Consider the following 20,378-nt stretch of genomic DNA (forward strand, 5'->3'; position numbering starts at 1 on the left):
TTAAGCCCCAAAGCAGCATTGTCAATCCCAAGAGTTCAAAAACTGTAATTCAGGTTCCCCCCAAATCTTGAGATTGCCTTGAAAATCATGAGTTTTTGAGAAATCAATGAACGTTTTGTTCTTTAGAGGTCATATTTACAAGCTTATCTCTGTAACCGCAAGGGCAAGAAACTTATTTTTTAAAGGAAAGCTGAGAATCTTATATAGTCACATGACTCCAGGAATTGAGACTTTAAGGAAAACAAATACCATGAGCCTTGTGATTAAAACCATGAGTGTAGGCATCACTTCAGTGAGAACAGCTGGCATGTCACAGTGGGTCAATTTCAGACACTGTCATTGACAGCTCTGTTTACAAAATACATCCTTTAAATTAAAAAAAAAAGCAGTGTTCAGAAATAGCACTGGACACATTTTTATTGTACTCCAAAAAATAACTCAAGACACATGTAGAATAGATTTTTTTAACATCCGTTTTCTTGACTCAGTTAAGTTTTATTTATTCCGTGAAAAAAGTTAGACATTGAAAGACAAAAAAAACCTTCAAAATTGTGCAATGAGTTACTAAAATCTGCAGCAGAAATCATTTGACTGAAAAACCATAGAAAAGCAATTGAAATGATAAATGTCTAAACGTCACTTTAAGAGCTTACAGAGGTGAAGCTAATGCTGATGAGAGTGGTTTAGACTGGTTGCCTATACTGGATGCTGAAAGTTTAGAATGATCACTGTTTGTATATATATAAAAAACCCTTGAAGTTGGCACTATATGAAGATGCTTTCTGGATCCAAGGTTACTAATTCAATTACGACAGTCACATTCTGAAGTCCATTTGAAAGAGATGTGGAATTTGTATAGGAAAATATTGTTCTTGTCTTTCTTGAATACAGTTTCTAAAGTTGTACTGACAAATCAGCTAAATCTTTCATTAAATCTTTTGAGGTCCCTTAAACAGATAAAAACATGCTGATTCTCTGTGGCACAAGGCTGTACTGTTTTGGGAAGAGAATGTTTTGCATTCTAGAGACTGACGCCCCTTTGTCCACAGAGCGTGTGATCAGTGGTAGAGCAAGCTACACTTGCCTCGCCAATGTTACTTCACACCAGCCCTGGAGAGACCATCTCTAGGTCTGAGAAGAAAGTTCAGTCTCCATGACTCCTGGCCATATAGTTTTGGATTCTCTGAGTCTGGAAACAACTTTACTAATTAGTGCTGTGTTGTAGATAGGTTTTAATGTTGTGGCTACCTGTCTGCTGAGAAATGGACAGAGATCTTCCAACTCATTTACCAAATACTGATTTGTGCTGGATTCAGTCTAGTGACCTGGAAGTGAAAATTCCATTAACTGGTAGTACCATTCTGCAAGAAAGCCAAGAAAAGTAAATATGGGTTTTGGTAGTCAGGATTTTCGTGATCCTACATATATAATAGTTTTGATCTCTGACTGCTAATCATGTGTGAGTTCTACATGCAGAATGTATACTTCAGTTAGTGGGGGTGCAACGTGTGAAATCAGTGTAGCATTTTCAGTAGAGAGCTGAGTGTAGATCACCATTTTATGGATCAGGCTTTTGCTATACAGCGAACTGAAGTAATTTGTTCACGGTGAAGGGAAAAACCAGATCTGGTTTCATTTTCCTGAAGGGGCCCCCAGATTTCAAGTTTAGGAAATGGTACCTCCATGTATATTCACCATATAAGATCAAAAACCAAAGGGCCAACACAGTTAAAAGTTGTTGTCTTTCGTTCAAATGGACTTAAGAATGCAGGCTTGCTTCTAATGTGTGTCGTGAACAATAAAACAGACTCAAATGTTAAATAACTGGAAGAGTCACCATAACGGAGGGTACAACTAACAGCCTTTTAGCTGAAGTATTCAATAGTTTTGTTTTGTTACAGTAGGAAAAACCCAGTCACCTCCCAACTTTTAGGGTAACAATTCGCTTCACATTTCTTAAAGCTACTGAAACAAAACAAGAACAAAATCTGGATCTGGATCGTGTGTACCGTATTTACAACAACCCCCGCCCATATCTGTGAACAAGATTCTGTGCTTCAAAAGTTCATAAAAAATATACAATTTTTCCATAACTGCATCGATCTTGCTCATGCTCCCTGGAGCTTATAATTTTCTATTTATATAAAATACACTAGCCCTGTAAGGCTGCTTTGCCAACAGCACAGTGGTTATTTTTGCTGAAAGGGAAAGTTTTGAGGGTTGAGGATGTCTCTCCATTACAGCACTATTCACACAAGGTGAAATTCACCCCAGGAGAACTTGCACAAGGTCTATGACCTGCTTAAGTGCCATTTAAACCCTTCAGCGAGCAAAAGCAATGCTCAGGCAAATGTGCAGACCCAATGCACTGAGCTTTATTCCACGCACATTGCATTAACTGAGGCACTGTTAACCAGGAGTATTTTTCATTTGCAACCAAGTGTTTCAAACTGGAAACAGTCTATGTTTTGTACAGCTGAGAAGTGAATGCAGTGACACCGGTCTGAGTGACCAGCAATGATCAGTCACCCAAGCTGAAGTAGGTCTTTAACTTCAAAAGTTTGAAAACATCACGATCTGAGGAACTGTCATAGCGTATTTAAGTGGCCATGAGGTTAGTTATTGGAGTTGGTCCTTAGTGTGTGTTTCCCTATATAGGAACAAAAGGCAATAGGCCAAATTCTGCTTGCCTTACTCAGGTGAGTAGTTCCACTGAAGTCAATGGGACTGCTTAGGTGAGTAAAGCACACAGGATTTGACCAATATCAGTGTTCTATAGACCCCACCCCCCCTTCTGAGATACTCTTATTCTAATTTTTGTAGCGATTGTGCAGAAATATCTGTTTAATAAGAAATAATAACCACATCCCTAGGTTTTCTTTCTTTCTTTTGGCCATTTCCCCACTTTTCAAGTATTTGAATCATTCAGTAAATCTAGGAATTTGTCACTCAGGGTCAGATTTTTGATTTGGGTACGCTAGTGTAAATCAGGAGTGATTTCATTTACACCAAAGTTTGCTGCTCAAAATTTGTATCTCAGAATAGCATCTGGCCCTCAAACCAAGTAAAGAAAAACACATCACAACTCTACAAGCTTAAAATAAAGAAGCAGTGTCCACAAAAACCCATTCAATTCTGGTCCCCCGGAAAAAAAGAAAGAAAAAAGAACCAATTTGTCACTTGGGAATGACACTCTGTCAGTAGCTGAAAATATATTTAGTATTTGTTTAGTGTATTGAACCATACAGAACTTCTACAGCTTATACATTTTCTTATTTGAAATTAAATGAATCACTTGTTTATCTAAACATAGTTGACCCTTCTTTTTCTCACTCTATCCATAGGAAGACTGTAATTATATTTTCAAGTTACACAACAAAGATACTTTTGGTTAAAATATTTATATCATGACAAGATGGCACATTGTATTTTAGTGGTGTAGAGCTGATAGACTTTGCATATACAAAGTATGTATAGATGTGATCTGTGAACACTCACTTACATCATTTGCTCTCCAGCTGGCAAGAAGTTTTGACTCTGTGGTGGGATTCAAACTCTACTGTCACAAAAAAGCTAGACAATGGTACCAGACGTTTTTAACAGCTAACGTTTAGCTTTATAGCCAATGGTGTGTCTACAGTAAGTGCATAACAGATAGTGATCTGTATATATGTTTTACTTCTGAAGTTGAAGCTAAAACCACAGCTACTTTTAGGAAAAAGCAAGGAAGGAATATAGTATCCTTTTGTAACCTCAAATGAATTCAGATTTTCTAGCTTCGTAAGACTGCGGAAAACCTGCAATCAAAGCCCTTCCTCTAGTTTTAGGTAGCATGTCCCCACCCCAGCTGTCCATCAATATATTAGCATCTTAAAGAAGTGCCATAGAGGAAACACGTTTGTCTAATTGCATGTGACAGCATGTACTGAAATGTGTTTTTAAAGACAGTCAGTGGCCACATTTTCCTGTTAGTTTACAATTTTTGTCAATAATATATTTAACTAAAGGATCAGGCTACAAGTGAAGGGCAAGGTTAGCAAATCCACTACTGTACGTAACCCTAAAGCATTTAGGACAGTGCTGGTGATGCACAGAACTGCATAGACTGTAGGTTTGTGAGGCAGAAAGTAAGGGCCAGAACTGAAAACTTTGGGGCTTAGGGTAGTCATCTAAATCCATGGTAAGGGCCAGATCACTAACTTGTGTAAACTCACCCACGTGCATAAATATCTGCACAGTCTGGACCTTAATCCCCTAAATTAGACACTGATTCAGCAGTGTACTTAAGTATGTGCATAACTCTATGTACATGAGTGGTGACTTCCATGAGGGATATTTACGTGAATATTGGTAGGCACATACCTCAGTACTTTGACTGAATCAGGATCAAAAAGTGGCCTGATTGACTCTGTCCCTGAAGCTGGTGGGAGCTGTGGGTCCCCTTTCTGAAAATCAGGCCACTTACATTTTTAGGTCTTTAAACAGACCTCACTTTAGGCCCCCTGGTCTGATTCAGTAAAGCACTGTACGTGCAAAAGTCCCAGTGAAATCAATGGGATTTCAATACATGCTTAAAGATAAGAAAGTGCTGAAGTAGGGATTGGTCCTGCTTTGAGCAGGGGGTTGGACTAGATAACCTCCTGAGGTCCCTTCCAACCTAATATTCTATGGTTCTATGAAGTGCTTTGCTGAATTGGGCCCCAATGTTTTAAAATTTTGACCCAGTTTTTTAATAATGGAGGGGGGGAATTAAAATTAACGATTTTTTTATTATTACTGCAGTAACAATGATTGTGATACCAAAAATCTACTGCAGGTCAAGATAAAGTGGCACACATTCTATCTACACAGTGTGTACAATGTCCGATGACTCTGAAAATCTGATCTAAAGCATATTTCCCAATAAATTAACACAACAAAAATACTTTCATATAAAACAAAGTCCAAAGGATTTTTTTAAAGTAAATGTAAAACCTTCAGGGACTATATTACTTGTCTCCTTCTCTCTCTCTCTCTCTCTATATATATATAATCTCCTGAATTTTTTAAAATAAATTTCTTATTGTCTTAGAAAAATAAAAAGAGTAGCCAATTTAGTCAACAGAAAACATCTCACAGACTTAAAAGCATGCCCAGCAAGCATAGCCTTGTAAGACTAAATTAATGTTAAAACAAAGCAATTCGGTTCTAAATCAACCTGGTCTGCAGTTCACAGTTGATTACTACAAAGTGTATTTTTTTATTATTTTTTGGCCCATATAAAAATAATGTATTGCAACTCAAAGTGCATTTTTAAAATAAACCATCAACTATTTTTATCAAATGAAATATTTACACCATTTGGTTTACAGTCAGAAATGCGCTTCACGCGATGACCATGGGAACGTCATCTGAGAATCCAGTTATCATAGGGGCTTCGTCATCGTCGTCGTCTCCTGGAAAGTAAATGCAACGCTCTGTCACACAGCTACAGTAGTTTCATGCATTCTAAGACTAGAAGGGACCATTACATCATCTCGTCTGACCTCCTGCATAACCCAGGAGAAATGTAGCAGGGCAGGCTAAGCAAGCGCTCGACCGTTTGAGCCAATTTTCCCTCCCTAACTGAAGTAGCAGAGGACAATTTTTCGGTTCCAACACAGCAGTTTTTGCATGATTGGGAGATCTTGGAGTAATAATAATAAAAACCATCTTATGTTTATGTCGGGCGTGATCCACCACATGGGATCAAACCCTACCAACAGACCTCAACTAGAACAAGAACAAATCTACAGAGACTCATCCCAGAACCCAGAACAGCAGTTAGGTGCCTGTTCTGCTCCCATTTAAATCGATGGAAGTTCTACAGGAGTTGGATACAGCCTGATACACACACACACACACACGAATGTATTTGCCGTTGAAAATACAGCTGTCTCTGGGGTGGAGTTGGAACTGGGACAATTTTGGCTGAGGACACTAGAGTGAACTCGGATTCTTACAATGAGTGATCTGTAGTATCCTCTCACTACAGACATGAGACTAGATTCTCTGCTGGCTTCAGTGGAATTATGCTCGCAGAGAGTTTGTTCCAGAGGTTCTAAACCTTTGAAGTGCATGGGAATCTTGTCTCCAATGGGCATAGGGCGGAAACCCCAACACAGTAAGCTGCATGGAATTCTCAATTTATCTGACTCGGAAGGATGAAGTGGCTGAGTTGGGAGTTGAACCTGTGCTCCCATGTATCAAAAATGCCAAGAGATGGTAGATAAGAAGGGAGAAAAAGAATGAATCTGTCCACGCTCTGTACATCTTTCTTGGTCAGAGCTGTGCATGTGATGTGCCATGTTTGCGCATGGCTAAGAGGTCACCGTCAGTGGGGCTGCTCACATGCTGTACAGATTACACCCTTGTAGATGTCTGCAAGGGAGGCTGAGCCTAGAGCCAAAGGCAGATGGGACAGGAGCTGCAAATAATGCTGCTACAGCCACGTGAAATTGTGCATCGCTTGGAGCCTGCTCCCAGAAACGGAAATGTGATCAGGAACTACAGTCATTTCAACAGCTTATCCACTACCCAGGTCAATGCACCAGGAGAGCTTCAGTGGATACAGGTCCACAAACCTCTCATAAAATTTCAGGACATGGACTAGCGCTACTTACCTAAATCGTCACCAGAAGAGAATATGGCTGACCCAAGACGGGAGCTATAGTGGCTATTTGCAAAGGCAGTGAAGCTATTCTGTAGTCTTCTGTGTCTCATGTATAATACAACAAACCCTATCCCCACGGCCACGAGCAATAGGAATAATATCGGGACCACGATGGCAGCTACATCTGTGGATTTACCAGTTTTAGACGAAGAGGCATCTTCACCTATGAAGGGGAGGAAAAAACTGCCATTTGCAACTGCTGCTTTACAGTGTTCAGGTAACTGCTATGAATTCAGTTTTCTGAGGATCTGCCAGTGGAATAATGAATCTGCATCGTGTAAAATCACAGTAACATTTAAATCCTGCTAACTGTGGTGATCTCCTCTAGATGCCCTCTAGCAGAACACAAATATAGATTTTATTAACAATATTGTATTTCATTAAGTCCTTGGCCTGAAGAGCACACAGTAAAAAAACCACAAAACAGCTTTGGTTCTCATATTTAAAAGTTAGGCTTTGATCATGTCTGGGTGAAGGCAGAAACACAATGAATGAAAACGTACCAGTTCCAAGTTCATCGTACAGAAGAGTAGCAGGCTCCCCACACATCTGTCCGCTATAAAGACATCTGGCCTGAACGGTGAATGAATAGTTATGGCCTATCTTCAGATTGGAAATTTTGAAGAAGTTCTCTGTGGTGTTCCCAAGATAGGCTGTGATGTTCATCGAGCTGTCAAACATGTGTATCTCGTAACCCTGATATGCCGGGGGGGGGGGAAGGACACGACACAGAGAATAAAACAGATCACTCAGTTCTTCAGCTGAATGAGCCCTCCCATTCAGGGTTTGCTACTTCTGACACCGTTTTAAACTTCTTTTTGCTAGTGTATTTAGCCCTGTTGATACCTCATTGACAGCAATAGTGCAAAGCTTCCTTCAGGAAACCCTGTCAATAAGCTTCACCCCTGACCTGGAGAGACTAGTCTAGAACTGAGAGATTTCAGCCTCCGTGGATTACTCAATGCTTAGCATCTCCCTGAAATTGCCAAAGAGGGAATGACACTTTTGTGACATGGACCCCCATCCACTAGAACTAGACTGAGAGCCCCAGTAATTCACTTCCCATAGATCTTCTATCTTCTTTAGATACTAACACTTTTCAGGCACTGCTTCTGTGGTGACCTACATGTGAAAGGCTCTGCGTCCTACTCCCGTTCCCTTAGACGATTTGATTGCCCCATGTAATAGAGATTTTCAGGAGGAGAGCGATGTCCTCAAAAGCCAATGGAATGGGTCTTGTATCATTAATCAATAAACAAAGCTACCTGCATGCAGGTAATATCAGGAATATCAGGAAAACTTTGTGGAATAGAGTGTACTGCCCTTCTAATGTCTTTATGAAGACACCCCTCCTAGGCCAGTGCTACTCCATTCCAGGTTTTCCTTGAACAATACCTGTAGGATGGGGATCTGGGTCAATGAGGGGGGAAGAACTGGCAAGGAGCAATCTGGAGTTCATTAAAAACACCAGAATGCTGACCCTAGCTCTGAGTCCTGAGGGTGGCATTCCATGAGCAAGGAGGGTGGGTTGGAACTTGCCTCTCCCTTCAGTCTGTCCTGGTTCCTGGTGGTTCTAGGTGTCTCACCTCCAACAACAGGAAGGAAAGGCAGGTTGGGTAATGAAGTCTACTGGAACAGCTGTACTGCAGTGCTAGTGTGGGGCACGGCATGCTGGGAAATAAGGGAGCGACCTCTCTATCTATCCACACACACACAAAGGCATGTATATACAGACACGCACATCAGTGTATTGTGTTCTCAAACCGTTCTGTAAAACGTCACCCATTTCACCTCTAACCAAACCAGTTTCTTAGTTAAAAATAAATAAATAAATAAAAACCAAAGCAACCTCTGGGACTTACCCGGCTTTCATTAAAATTACTTTCTTTCAAGGCTAAACTCTTCCAAAAAAGCAGAATGTGATCATTTTCCGTGATAATTTTTAAGGCATCTGGTGCAGAGAGTGAAACTGCAAATGGGGAAAATGGGCAAACACGTTCCTTATCAATAATATCTCTGTTTTTAGAAACTGCACTAAACAAGCTCACTACTGAGCATTTATATCTATCTATCTATCTTCTATTCAGCACGGTATTCTGTGTACACTGACATGACACACAGGACTTGCATCATCGAAATCAACGAGAGTTTTGCAATTGGTATCAATGGGAGGGGCAGAGGCCGAGTAGGTATTCTGTTTCCTCACTATGACAAAAAGGACATTTTTAATTCCTCCGTTTAAGCAGGTGAAAAATTCCCTGCCTGCCACTTTAGTGACTGCCCTCTATTAAAGGGTTGGGTTTTTTTATTGCTTTCCCTGGAAGCTGCAGATGCTCAGCATCTCTCAGGATCAAGCCTCAAGTATGAAAGATGGACTGGATGACACAGGAACACGGGAGTCTCATACCAGATCAGATCAGTGGTCCATCTAGCCCTGTATCCTGCCTCGAACTATGGGCAGTATTGGGTGTTTTGGTGAAAGGTGCTAGGTTCCCCTAGTGGACAACCATGCAATAATCTGCCACACTATCCAATGTTAATACTCTTTCCTTACCTGTGGTAATTTTCATGCTGGATTCTTTGCTCATGTTTCCGAGTTGAACAATTATATGATATTTTCCTCCTGGCTCCAGCTTTTTAATGGTGTATTCCACTGTGCTGTTACGGGTTTTCACCTTGTAGATTTTATCTGTTTTTTTAATTAAATCTTTTACTGCGACAGCGTACAGCTGCAGGGAGGAAAGTGACACACAGTGAATGACGGAAGCTCCTACTTCCCATCCAGAGGCTGGTGATATAAAATGCCAGTTAGCACACGAGACTGGGGGAAAGAACCAAATTTAACAAAGTCTTCTATGTGTTGGAAACCTATAAAGCCAAATGGGATTTTAAACTTCTTATAGCACATTATTAGCAGCAGATGGACCAACACCCCAGAAAGCTATTTACTGACTCACTAAATCTAGCAGCTGGGGAATAAGATAATTTTTCTTTTTTTTTCATATCTGCCCTTTGTGTTGTAGTTCAATGTAAAATACAATCTTTTTCCATGTTTACATTCAATTTAAGATACCAGTTTTACAAGGATGATTTATAACTCTTGTATTATTATATATACAATAGTAATATCCTAGCTCTTTCATACCACTTTTCATTAGCAGATCAGCATTATTTCAAAGAGCTTTACAAAGGAGGTTGGCGGCATTATCCCCATTTTACAGATAGGGAAACTGAGGCACAGGGAGGTGACATCACTGACCCAGCTCACCAATGGCCCAGGGCCTGATTCTGATCTGAATGCCCCTTTGCAAATGCACTGACTTCAGTGGAGTTAGTCTTGAGTTACCCCAAAGCAAGTGAGATCAGAATCAGGACCACTAAGATGCTGAACGCTCTCCATTAGTAGGGCACTGATCTTGCAGGTAGAGTAAGTGTCTCCCAAATGAATCTGAAAGCACTTTACAGAGTTGAATATCCTTTTCCAACAGCATAAGTCACGTGCGCAAAGGTATTACCATATCCTGGTCAGGCGAATCGTAGGGAGACTCCCACTTGATGACAGCAAATGTCTTTCTGGTGAGCACAGAATGCAGATGCCGAGGGGGAAGCCTATTGTCCGGTATCATCTTCACCACGATGTAGTCGGAAGGTGGTCCTTGGTACGGAGACATCACACGGACCTTAAAGTGACAGCATGCTGGTTAACATCATGTCTTAAGATATCAGTAGCAAAGGTTAGTCCAAGCTGTACGTGTGTGAAAAGTAAACAGAAAAGCACCCTACCAGAAACAGGTACTGCTCGTCCCTGTTCACGATCACAGTGATGTTGTGCAAAGCAGTGGTGGTGTTATGAGGGTTTCTATATAGTTCTAGGAACGATGTGGCATAGAAAACACCATAGACCTGTAGAGAAGAACAAAGAAGAGACTCTTCAGCAGCTGTGCTCTGCAGCTGTATGGGATACAACCGACCAAATGACCCAGACTGTGTGCGAAATCTAGGGTCCTGTATTACTGTCTAGGACAAAAGAGGGGCTGGAAATTTAGCATGTGGCACAGCCTCCCTCCCTTTGAATCTATAATGACCCGATGTCACAGCATGGTGTTTTAGTTTGGAGTGGAGGTGTTCCTGCCCTTTTGAGGAGACAAAACACTTTGGTCCAGACCAACTAGGGTCATGAAAGATCCCATGGAACCTCCGATACATCGAGGGAGTTAAATGTGTATATTGCAGTTGTCCATGTTACTGCACAGGCATCCACAGTCTGCCTAAATCCCCTAGCTGGATGCTGCCTTCTTCACTCCCTGTCTTAACTGCTGTGCGCTGCTCTGCCTCTGGTATCTACCAAGGATGGCCATATAGCCTTACAAAGACCTCACCCACTTTAGCTAATTATATTCGAGATTGCATATGATGGTACGGTGAACCTAATCGCAGCCCGCAGAGCGGTGATACTCAGACCTCAGTGATTCCCGAGCCAAATTAGTGATCAACATTACCCATAAGAGCCACTGTCACGTGAATTTGCTGTTTCATTTACTATACTACTAGATATTCATATTTAAACAGTGCGAAAGGGGAAATATTTAGCTTAGCTATTTATATATGTATAAAGATAAAAACTAAATATACATATTATTCTCACAGCAAAATGACTGACCAAGTATTCTTATTTTTATCAACTACAATTGGTTAATAACCTAGAAAAAAGCATTCTGATTGGTTAATAACTTAGATAGATTAATAATTAAATCACACCGTGTTTTAATATCATGTGCTGAAAAGAGCCACAGGAGACACATTAAAGAGCCACTTGCAGCTCAAAAGCCTCAGTCTGAGTATCACTGATTGAGAGGCCAGGGGCTTGTTGTGTTAGGTGATGTACAAATACCTGAAACAAAGATAGTCCTTGCCCCAAAAAGCTTACAATCTAACAGGATACTTGATGTGATTTGCATCATTTTTCACACATGTGTTTTGCAGAGTCCATGGTGCAAATCACTATAAATGGTGCAAAGTTCACCATGCTTTTCCTAGGGGATAGGATTGGATGTCCACACAAGCCTATCAAACAATTCTGTCCAAATGGCTTATGGCCTGAGGTTCCAAGGCTAAACTGAAGACAAGTCATGACTGGTAAGAAAATAACGGAGCCTTACGACGTTCCTCGGTCCGGTCCAGTTACACTCCACAGCAGTCTGATTGATGGCTTTGGCTTTGAGGCTTGGCGACGCAGGTCTCGTACCACTGGTCACAACATGTGCAAAAGACAAAGGGCTGTCACCCAGTGCAGTCTTGGCCCAAGCAGAAATTTCATACGGTGTGTGCGCTGTCAAATTACCCACTGAACAAGAAGAGAAAGTTGAGCCATTTCGTTAAGTGAATTATTTGTAATCACTTAGACAGTAGTGAATGCTTTAATAAATATTAAGCACTAATACACAGTCAGTCACCTGGCCATTTGTTTTGTATGTTCATTCATTAGGAGTCATTTTTTATTACAGTTGCACCTAGGAACCTGTCATTTAATCGAAACAGTTGTTTTATTGGGATGACAGTAAATGGAAATGATTTCTCCTTAACTGATTAGCAGGGACACATCTGATTAGCTTCAGTGGTGCTTTGACCCAATGCTGAGAAGGTACGAATTTCTAAGCCGCAGTCTTAATAGGAAGGTAAAATGTTCAAACTCATCTAGCCAATCTGGGCTTTTAGACATCTAAGTTGCTTAAAATACACCTGCAAATACTCATGGGGTGCAAAATTGCACCTCCTTTGCTCACAATTTGTGTCCACCACAGGAGCCAGTGTCTGAAAATCTGGCTCGTCATCTGGCATTTTCTGCAGATCTTTTTTTCTTTTGTTTCCACTTGTGTCTAATCCTTTCTCCTTCCCAGAGGGATCCAGTTGTGTATTGGCGGGGGAGAGCAGAGCCTGTGCTGAACTCTGTACATCCATGGGTGCATGGTCCCACTGCGGCAGTGCAGAGCAGTGCAAGGGGGAGGGATGGGGGGGCGGGTTCATGACCACTCCGCCGCAGTGGCCATAACCCCGTGTAAAGGAAAAGGGCAGGGGCTACACGTGCCAATGTCACTCTGAGGCTGGTGGCTTCATCCCAACTTACCTGGGCTTTTCACAAAGGTCAAGGATTTGCAGCCCAGCCCTGAAATCCCTTGCTCACAGGAGTAATTCCTACTTACATGATTAATCATCCTAAGCTAAGGACTGCTCAGTTGAGCCCTATTTGCAGGACAAGCCCTGAACCCCGCAATGCCAATCTGCTCATCGGGATGTCTGAAGGCAAGACAGCTCCAGCTACAGGTTTTACCTGTTTGTGCTGACTTTTCACCGTCTAGGAACAAAGTCCTTTTTTCTTGCCTGTGGGTATCGAAGGTCCAGAAGAAGTTCACGATATAACCATTCACCTGTCAAGGAGCAACACCACAGAGAATGGATGATCTGTTTGTTATGCTGTTTTTATATGCTGTTGAATGAAAGTTTTAAGTCTTCATATTATATTTCCTGTAACAACTAAGGGACCTGGTGTCGTCAAAAATGGAGTTTATTTACCCTCCCCAGCCCACTGTCTCTGAGGGTCTCAATCCATTCCCCATCTTTCCTCCCCTAAGGTTCAGAGGCAGTATAATAGGGGAGCATCAGGGAAACCAGATTGTGGAAAAAGGGCTGAGTGTTTTTAATAGAGCTGGTTGGGAATTTTGGTCAGAAAATGTTGATTTGTTGAAACCGAAACTGTCTGCAAGAAATCGTCTGTTTCGCCGAATCTTCCAAATCAAAATTAAAAAAAAAAAAAAAAGTTCTGAATAGAAAAGTTTTCGCTTTTTGATTCAAAATAGTTTTGTTTGAAAATATTAGTTAAGTTATGCTTCTAAGAAGTTAAAAAAATAACAAAAACTTGATATTGAAATAAAACAACTGACCCAATCTGAAATGTGTTTTTCAGATTATCAGTTCATAAAATTTGTTGATATTTTGACTTTTTCCCATCCCAAAACAGGACAATTCCCCTCCCCCCCAAATCTCACTCTAGCAGGCTGGGAAAACCGTTTCCCTGTGATTTTTAATGATGAAGGCAAGGGAAAGCTATTTTTTGTTCTTGCTTTGCTGGCTTGTTGTTATTTAGGATTCCAACACATACAAATCTCTATCAAACAATTCACAGCCCATGCAATAAGTGCAGGTGCCTTCGTTGTGTTCTGAGTGAAATCTGATTATACAGGATAGAAAAAAGCCCCACTTCTCTATCTTTCCCTCGAGCTCATCTGAAACTCTCCAGGAAACACCTACCTCAGGTAGACCTACCTTCTCACATGAGATGAACTGTGTTAGCCCACAGCATAAGGAGATGTCATTAATTCTCTAAATTACAAGGCATACATAGTTCTACCAGCATCCTCTGCCTTTGTATGGGAGCTGGGAACCCTTTCATTACATGGTAAATACCAGACTGAAGCAAGGTTCTTACACATTAAGTATTAAATAATTCTTAAAACAAAACCCCCAAACCCTCAATGACAGTATATTTGTTTTCTAATCAGGTCATTTGCTTGAGGACAGGATTATTTTTGGCCAAACAAGACTCGGATTGTCATTCTTGTTTATGTTTGCAGTGTTGTTGTAGCCATGTTATATATCCTGCCAAATATTTATGACTGATCTAGCTCCCTCTGCTCTGGTTATAGCCAGGAAGTTCAAACTTTACCTTAATGTTAGTGTCCACTTTCAGGGTGAAACTTATGGAGTTTTCATTGCAACTCTCAATACGGATGGTAGGCGGTGGGATGACTGAAGGGAAAGGAAGAAACAGACATGAATTAAACGCCAAAAACATAAAACACAATCCTATTTTTATGGGGCTGGATAAATGCAGAGTTTCAGTTACTAACTATCCTGAAGGTGTTTTTCAAAAAAGAGTTTCCCAATCTATAACAGTTGCTAGAATCTTTCTAGCACCCATCACTGCTCCTACAGGAACCTGTTGGAGTAGTGTGCCGACGCTTGAAAGGTACATCTTAAAGGGAAGTTACTGTTTTAACCTGGGGTTGCTTAAATGCAAGGGATCCTATATACCAGGCCATCCTAAAATACAGCCCTAGGCTTCCCTGTCTTTCTAACCACAGGATGAAGACAGAGCGGATCGGATGTAGGTTTTTTATTGCTTGTGAATTCAAACAAGCAATTATTTGCTCTTGCAACTCCTGAAGTAAATGGCACAACTCCCACTGACTTCAATGAAGCAGAATCAGGATTGTATTGAGAAAGATACAAGTACCACTAACACATTTCTTCCAAGAGGCCCCAAGGCCTTGGTCCTTCCCTTGAAGGAAAGTTTAATAAAAGCAGGATGCGTGGCAAACACCTCTGTTCAGTCTTATCATCTTACTTCCCATCTGCTGCCCTACTGTATCTGTTTAGATTGCTATTATGTCCCCTAGGTGTTGTAAAATATGCCTCCCTTCCCTACAGCAGGTGATAGGCAAACTGCCCTCTCTGCTACAAAAAGCCCTAATTGTGGAAGGAAAGATAGACTTCTGCTTCCAAATGTATTAAGGTAAGACCTGACAGGACCAGTACTTTAGAGTAATGGGTAAAGAGAGGAGAATGAGGTTAGAGAAAGCAGAGCTGCTTAAAAAATTCAGATGAAAAAAATGCAGATGAAAATTGTTGCAATTTATTCCTCCTCTGTTTTCCCAACTAGTTCTCACAATTAGTTACTGGTTGCTCTTCACGTTACCAAGGATACTGCATTTTCAGTAGCATCGTTTCCTCTTCTCTGTCTTTGTTACAATGGGGAGAGAGCACTTAGGGCTTGTCTACATTACCCCCTCCCCCTTCAGTGTAGACCAGGCCTTAGATCTAACAAGTTAATGCTGAATTTTTAAAAAAGGACACTGTCAGCAATTTAGGGATGAAAAGTATGTTTTATTTCAAAAAAGTTTATATAAAACTTGATAATTTAAATGATTTCATGATTTAAAAAAAATGCCACAGAAACAGGGTTTTGTTGTATTTAAACAATTATCTGCGACCTAACCATTGCAACCTTGTTCTAAAAAAATGCCACAGAAACAGGGTTTGGTTGTTGTATTTAAACATTACCCTGCAATGTCTGCAATCTAACCATTGCACCCTTGTTCTAATGCATGGGCTCCTGAGTGAAACTGACTCGCCTACGTTGACAAGCTACATGAAATGCAAAAGGCAAAATCAACAGAGCCTAACAACCCCAACCAAATAGATTTTAAAAGTTCTTCAGTATAAATAACCAAACGATTTATTAGTAATGGGAGTATGAAATTTGGTTGTCTAGAGCTATGATTTTTAATTTGACAGTCTACGTTCTTTTTAAGGTTTCCGAGTAGCAGCCGTGTTAGTCTGTATCCGCAAAAAGAATAGGAGTACTTGTGGTACCTTAGAGACCAACAAATTTATTTGAGCATAAGCTTTCGTGAGCTACAGATGTAGCGAGCTGTAGCTCACGAAAGCTTATGCTCAAATAAATTTGTTAGTCGCTAAGATGCCACAAGTACTCCTGTTCTTTTTAAGGTGTAAATGCTATAGCTCCTCTTAATACAAAATACAGCCAATTCAGTACAGATATGAAATCACTAAGGAAAAGACAGAAAACTACGATTCATGCTAATGCTTAAGTTCAAGGTTTTTTTCTGTGTTGTCCAAGTCCATTTAAACTGAAACCCAGAAAAATGTTTACCTTTGCCTTTCATGGTGGTTATGGACTTGGAATCACTCCAGTTTCCTACGCCCCGGCTAGTTACTGCAGCAACCTTTTTCAAATTAGAAGGTGAGTTAAAATTTTATAATGAGAACAATGAATGAGTTTAGAAAAGGGTTACTGGTGCAGTGGAACTGATGAGAAATGGACTTTGAAACAAAACACAACAGCTTGTTTAATGACTTGGTACTATAAGGTTTGTGAACAGAGATAAAGCAGAGCTGCTTAGAGTTAATTAAAGTAATCTATTGAGATACATTGCAGATAACAGTATATGGCGAGATCTTTACCAAAAAAGCATGTAAATAAGGGGGGCTGGAATAATTCTGCCCAGTATAACCTAGCACTCCCATGCCGGCAGCAATTTTAGCCCCAACAATTTATTAGAAAGTGTCCTGTATACAGAAGTGATAGTGCATATAGTAAAAGGTACCCGCTTCTTGCACACACATGGTATTATACAAGTAACAGTAAGAATAACTTTGATTCATGAGGGTTGTATCCTGCTATCTGAATTGCCATGAATATCAATGAGAGTTTAGCATGTGGAAAATTGGCAAGTTAAGGCTGTACTCTTCGCAGTGTTCGCTTTGCAGGCTTGCCTCTCAAACTCAAATCCTGTCTGATTTTAATCTAGCCTTTAGCCCTCCCTAGCATCTCTCCTGCCCCATCCCCAACCTAGAAATACAGGGCTGGAAGGGACCTTGAGATGTCATCATTACTTGCTGTCCTACAATCAGTGGACAGAAAACAATTGATTACAGTCCTCTTTACAACAGTCCTTAACATATCTGAAGACTGATATCAGTTCTGTTTCTTTCCCCCATGAAACAATTACAGCCAAATCTGTCTCTGACCTATATCCTGTGCAACCAAAGTGACTTCAGAACTGTGCCATCTGTGGATGACTTTTAAAACTGCAACTTGGGTTTCTTGGATGGGGTGAAAATCTAAGGACAGAATTTGAGCCTTAACTTTTGCCTTTTTTTGTCAGTACACAATGAAGGAGTCCGCAAATGTGCTGGCCTTCTATGTACTTTTAGCAATACAGTGTCTTAACTTGCCACGGTGGCACTAGTCTGTCAGTTAACTCAGTGCACTGCTCCGATCATCCAGTAAAAGAAAACCCACTTGAGAATGTGTACAGTACACCTAGAATCACCGGCTTTTAAAATACTCACTCTTAGGGTGTATAATTTGTTGACCTGCAAATTCTCAATCTCGGTATAGTTCTTACTGGCTCTAAGTGAGGACCACTCCTTGGAACCATTTCTACTGTATTCCACCTAACAGGGTGAAAACAACAGAGGAAGGTCACAGTCAACAATACAACAGGGTGGGATGGGGGATGGATGGGTGGCTAGCTTTAAAGTACCACGGACCATTAAAACTACACAAGGGCCAGAACTCAAACCCTCAATCTGAATGCTCAGATCTGGAGTGGGACACAGCACACTTGTAATCAAAACCATGCAACATTTTCCCCCTGTCTTATTTAACTCCAGGGATGGGGAGAGACTGTCTTTACAGTATTTGCTATGTGGAACCCTTTCTGCAGAGTATAGGGACCCCTGGCTGCATTTCTCCTGTGAGAAAGTGGATGGAAGATTCCACTCTGCTCCACTGTACCCAAAGGCAGAACCTGGTCTTTATCAATGATCAACAAGGCTATTCATTCAGGGGCCCCATCAAGCACATAAAACCTTAATATAATTGATTAAAGAACTAATACAAGCTTCATCTTACCAGCTCTGACAAGTATAAAGGTTGGATTTATTCTGTGTTTAGGAGACAGGTGCGTCTTAAAGTTGCCAAGTTTTTTGAACTTTTTTTTTTTTTAATTATTTTTTATCAGTCTAACTCAGGGGTAGGCAAACTTTTTGGGCTGAGGGCCACATCTGGGTGGGGAAATTGTATGCAGGGCTGGGGCAGGGGGTTGGGGTGCGAGAGGGAGTGCATGGTGTGGGAGGGGGTGCGGTGTACAAGAACGGGCTCAGGGCAAGGGACTGGTGCAGAGGAGGGGTGCGGGGTGTATGAGGGGACTCAGGGAAGGGGGTTGGGGTGCAGGAGGGGTGTGGACTGTGGGAGGGAGCTCAGAGTAGGGTTTTGGGGTGCAGGAGGGGTATGGGGTGCGACGGGGCTCAGGGCAGGGAGTTGAGATACAGGAGGGGTGCGAGGTGCAGGCAGGGAGTTGGGGGGTGGGGTGCAGGAGGGGTTCGGGCTCTGGCCCAGCGCTGCTTACCTAAAGCAGCTCCGGGGTGGCAGCGGCGCGCCCCGGGGTCAGGGCAGGCTCCCTGCCAACCTGCCCTGGTCCCACACTGTGTCGCTCCAGGAAGCGGCCGCACCATGTCCCTGCGTGGCCCCTGGCGGGGGTGGGGGGCCCACAGGGCTCCGCATGCTGCCCTTGCCACTCCTCCAGGTACCTCCCCTGAAGCTTCCATTGGCCACAGTTCCCCATTCCCAGCCAATGGAGCTGCGGGAGGCGGTGCCTGGAGATAAGGGCAACGCACGGAGCCCTCTGCCCCCTCCCCGCTCCTGGGGCCACAGGGATGTTGTGCCGAACACTTCTGAGAGAGGTGTGGGGCCTGCGGCACCACGGGGGGCAATCCCGCGGGCCAGATCCAAAAGCTCTGAGGGGCTGGATCCGGCCCACGGGCTGTAGTTTGCCCACCCCTGGTCTAACTGAAAGAAAAAGGAATCCACCCCATAGAAACAGGGACAATCACTGCCCTCCCATATGTCTCTAATAAATGCAGACGACTTTCTTACATTATTAAATCTGAACTGGAATTTCAGTGACTATGTATAAAGGCGATTTTGCCTGAGCTCCCCAATAAAACTCAATTTTCCAACATCCGCACCTCAATCTCATTTATTCATCTTCCTCGGTATTATTGTAATGGACCTGGAAAAAAATATTTACATGATCTTTGCAATAACTACACTGTGTCTTCTGCTCCTGTTTCGACTCCATCTCTCATCATTGTTAAAGCCTCACAATCTAAATTAACTGAGCTGAAATTCACTCTAATCTCCAATGACTTGAATTGTAAGCTCTGTGGGGCAGGGACCATCTTTCTGCTCTACAGTGTTTCTACAGTGCCTAGCACAACAGGATCCTTGTCCATGACTAGGGCTCCCAGGTGCTACACTAATACAAGTAATTAACTGTAATAATTCAGGAAAACATTTTAGCATATGTTTAAATCCCATTGATTTAAATGTCAGGTTTCAGAGAATGTATCCGATGAAGTGAACTGTAGCTCACAAAAGCTTATGCTCAAATAAATTGGTTAGTCTCTAAGGTGCCACTAGTACTCCTTTTCTTTTTATTGATTTAAATGAGATTCAATCAATGCTTACAATTGAACATGTGCTTAAGTGCTTTGCTGAATTGGGACTTCTGTGCAAAGGGGCTCACACAGGCTGTATTAAGGGCTTGAGTTATGCTGAATCTTCCTGCAGATGGTATGTATATGCACGGGGGGGGAGCGAAACATACTTCTGACCACTTCAGTCTCACTTAAGTGCATAAAACAGGCCTCTTTGGAATTTAAGGTGGTGCACAGGCCTTGCACAGATGTGATTTTCACCATGAGTGAACAGCTGCAGATAGTTTTGTTCAGAAGGGTCAAATTCCCAGAGCCATAAACCACTGACGCCCTTTGCAGTGAGGAAGGAATCCTTCCTTCTGCTGCACATGCAGGGCTCCCATTCAGCTTTGGGTCTTGACTGAGGAACAAGGCGCAGAATACTACTTACAATGTACTCTCGGATGAGGCCGTGGGCATACATGGGCGGAGCCCAGCGAGCGATCACCACGCCTTCCACCTCTTTCTTTAGGGACAGCTGAAGATGAAGGGGGGGATCGGGTACTACCAAAGAAACAAACGAGTTAGGGACAGACTGACCACAGGGATCTGTTCATCAGAATCA

General features: G+C 41.9%; 1 protein-coding gene across 4 annotated transcripts in view; it reads right to left on the reverse strand.

Moving 5' to 3' along the window:
• Positions 1 to 407: 407 nt before the first annotated feature.
• Positions 408 to 20,378, reverse strand: part of SORL1 (sortilin related receptor 1) — a 105,104-nt gene continuing 85,133 nt past the window's right edge. For all 4 annotated transcript variants that reach the window (XM_077839753.1, XM_077839755.1, XM_077839754.1 and 1 more), the window contains 13 exons: positions 20,205 to 20,317; positions 17,624 to 17,728; positions 16,422 to 16,494; positions 14,412 to 14,494; positions 13,020 to 13,116; positions 11,851 to 12,035; positions 10,475 to 10,594; positions 10,207 to 10,371; positions 9,246 to 9,420; positions 8,554 to 8,660; positions 7,195 to 7,387; positions 6,642 to 6,854; positions 408 to 5,435 (listed from right to left, as the gene is read on the reverse strand). In XM_077839753.1, the coding sequence (XP_077695879.1) occupies positions 5,365 to 5,435; positions 6,642 to 6,854; positions 7,195 to 7,387; positions 8,554 to 8,660; positions 9,246 to 9,420; positions 10,207 to 10,371; positions 10,475 to 10,594; positions 11,851 to 12,035; positions 13,020 to 13,116; positions 14,412 to 14,494; positions 16,422 to 16,494; positions 17,624 to 17,728; positions 20,205 to 20,317 (1,700 nt within the window). In that variant the 3' untranslated portion in view covers positions 408 to 5,364. The remainder of the gene's footprint in view (positions 5,436 to 6,641; positions 6,855 to 7,194; positions 7,388 to 8,553; positions 8,661 to 9,245; positions 9,421 to 10,206; positions 10,372 to 10,474; positions 10,595 to 11,850; positions 12,036 to 13,019; positions 13,117 to 14,411; positions 14,495 to 16,421; positions 16,495 to 17,623; positions 17,729 to 20,204; positions 20,318 to 20,378) is intronic.

Source organism: Eretmochelys imbricata, chromosome 22 (assembly GCF_965152235.1).
Source record: "Eretmochelys imbricata isolate rEreImb1 chromosome 22, rEreImb1.hap1, whole genome shotgun sequence".
Lineage (NCBI taxonomy): Eukaryota > Metazoa > Chordata > Testudines > Cheloniidae > Eretmochelys > Eretmochelys imbricata.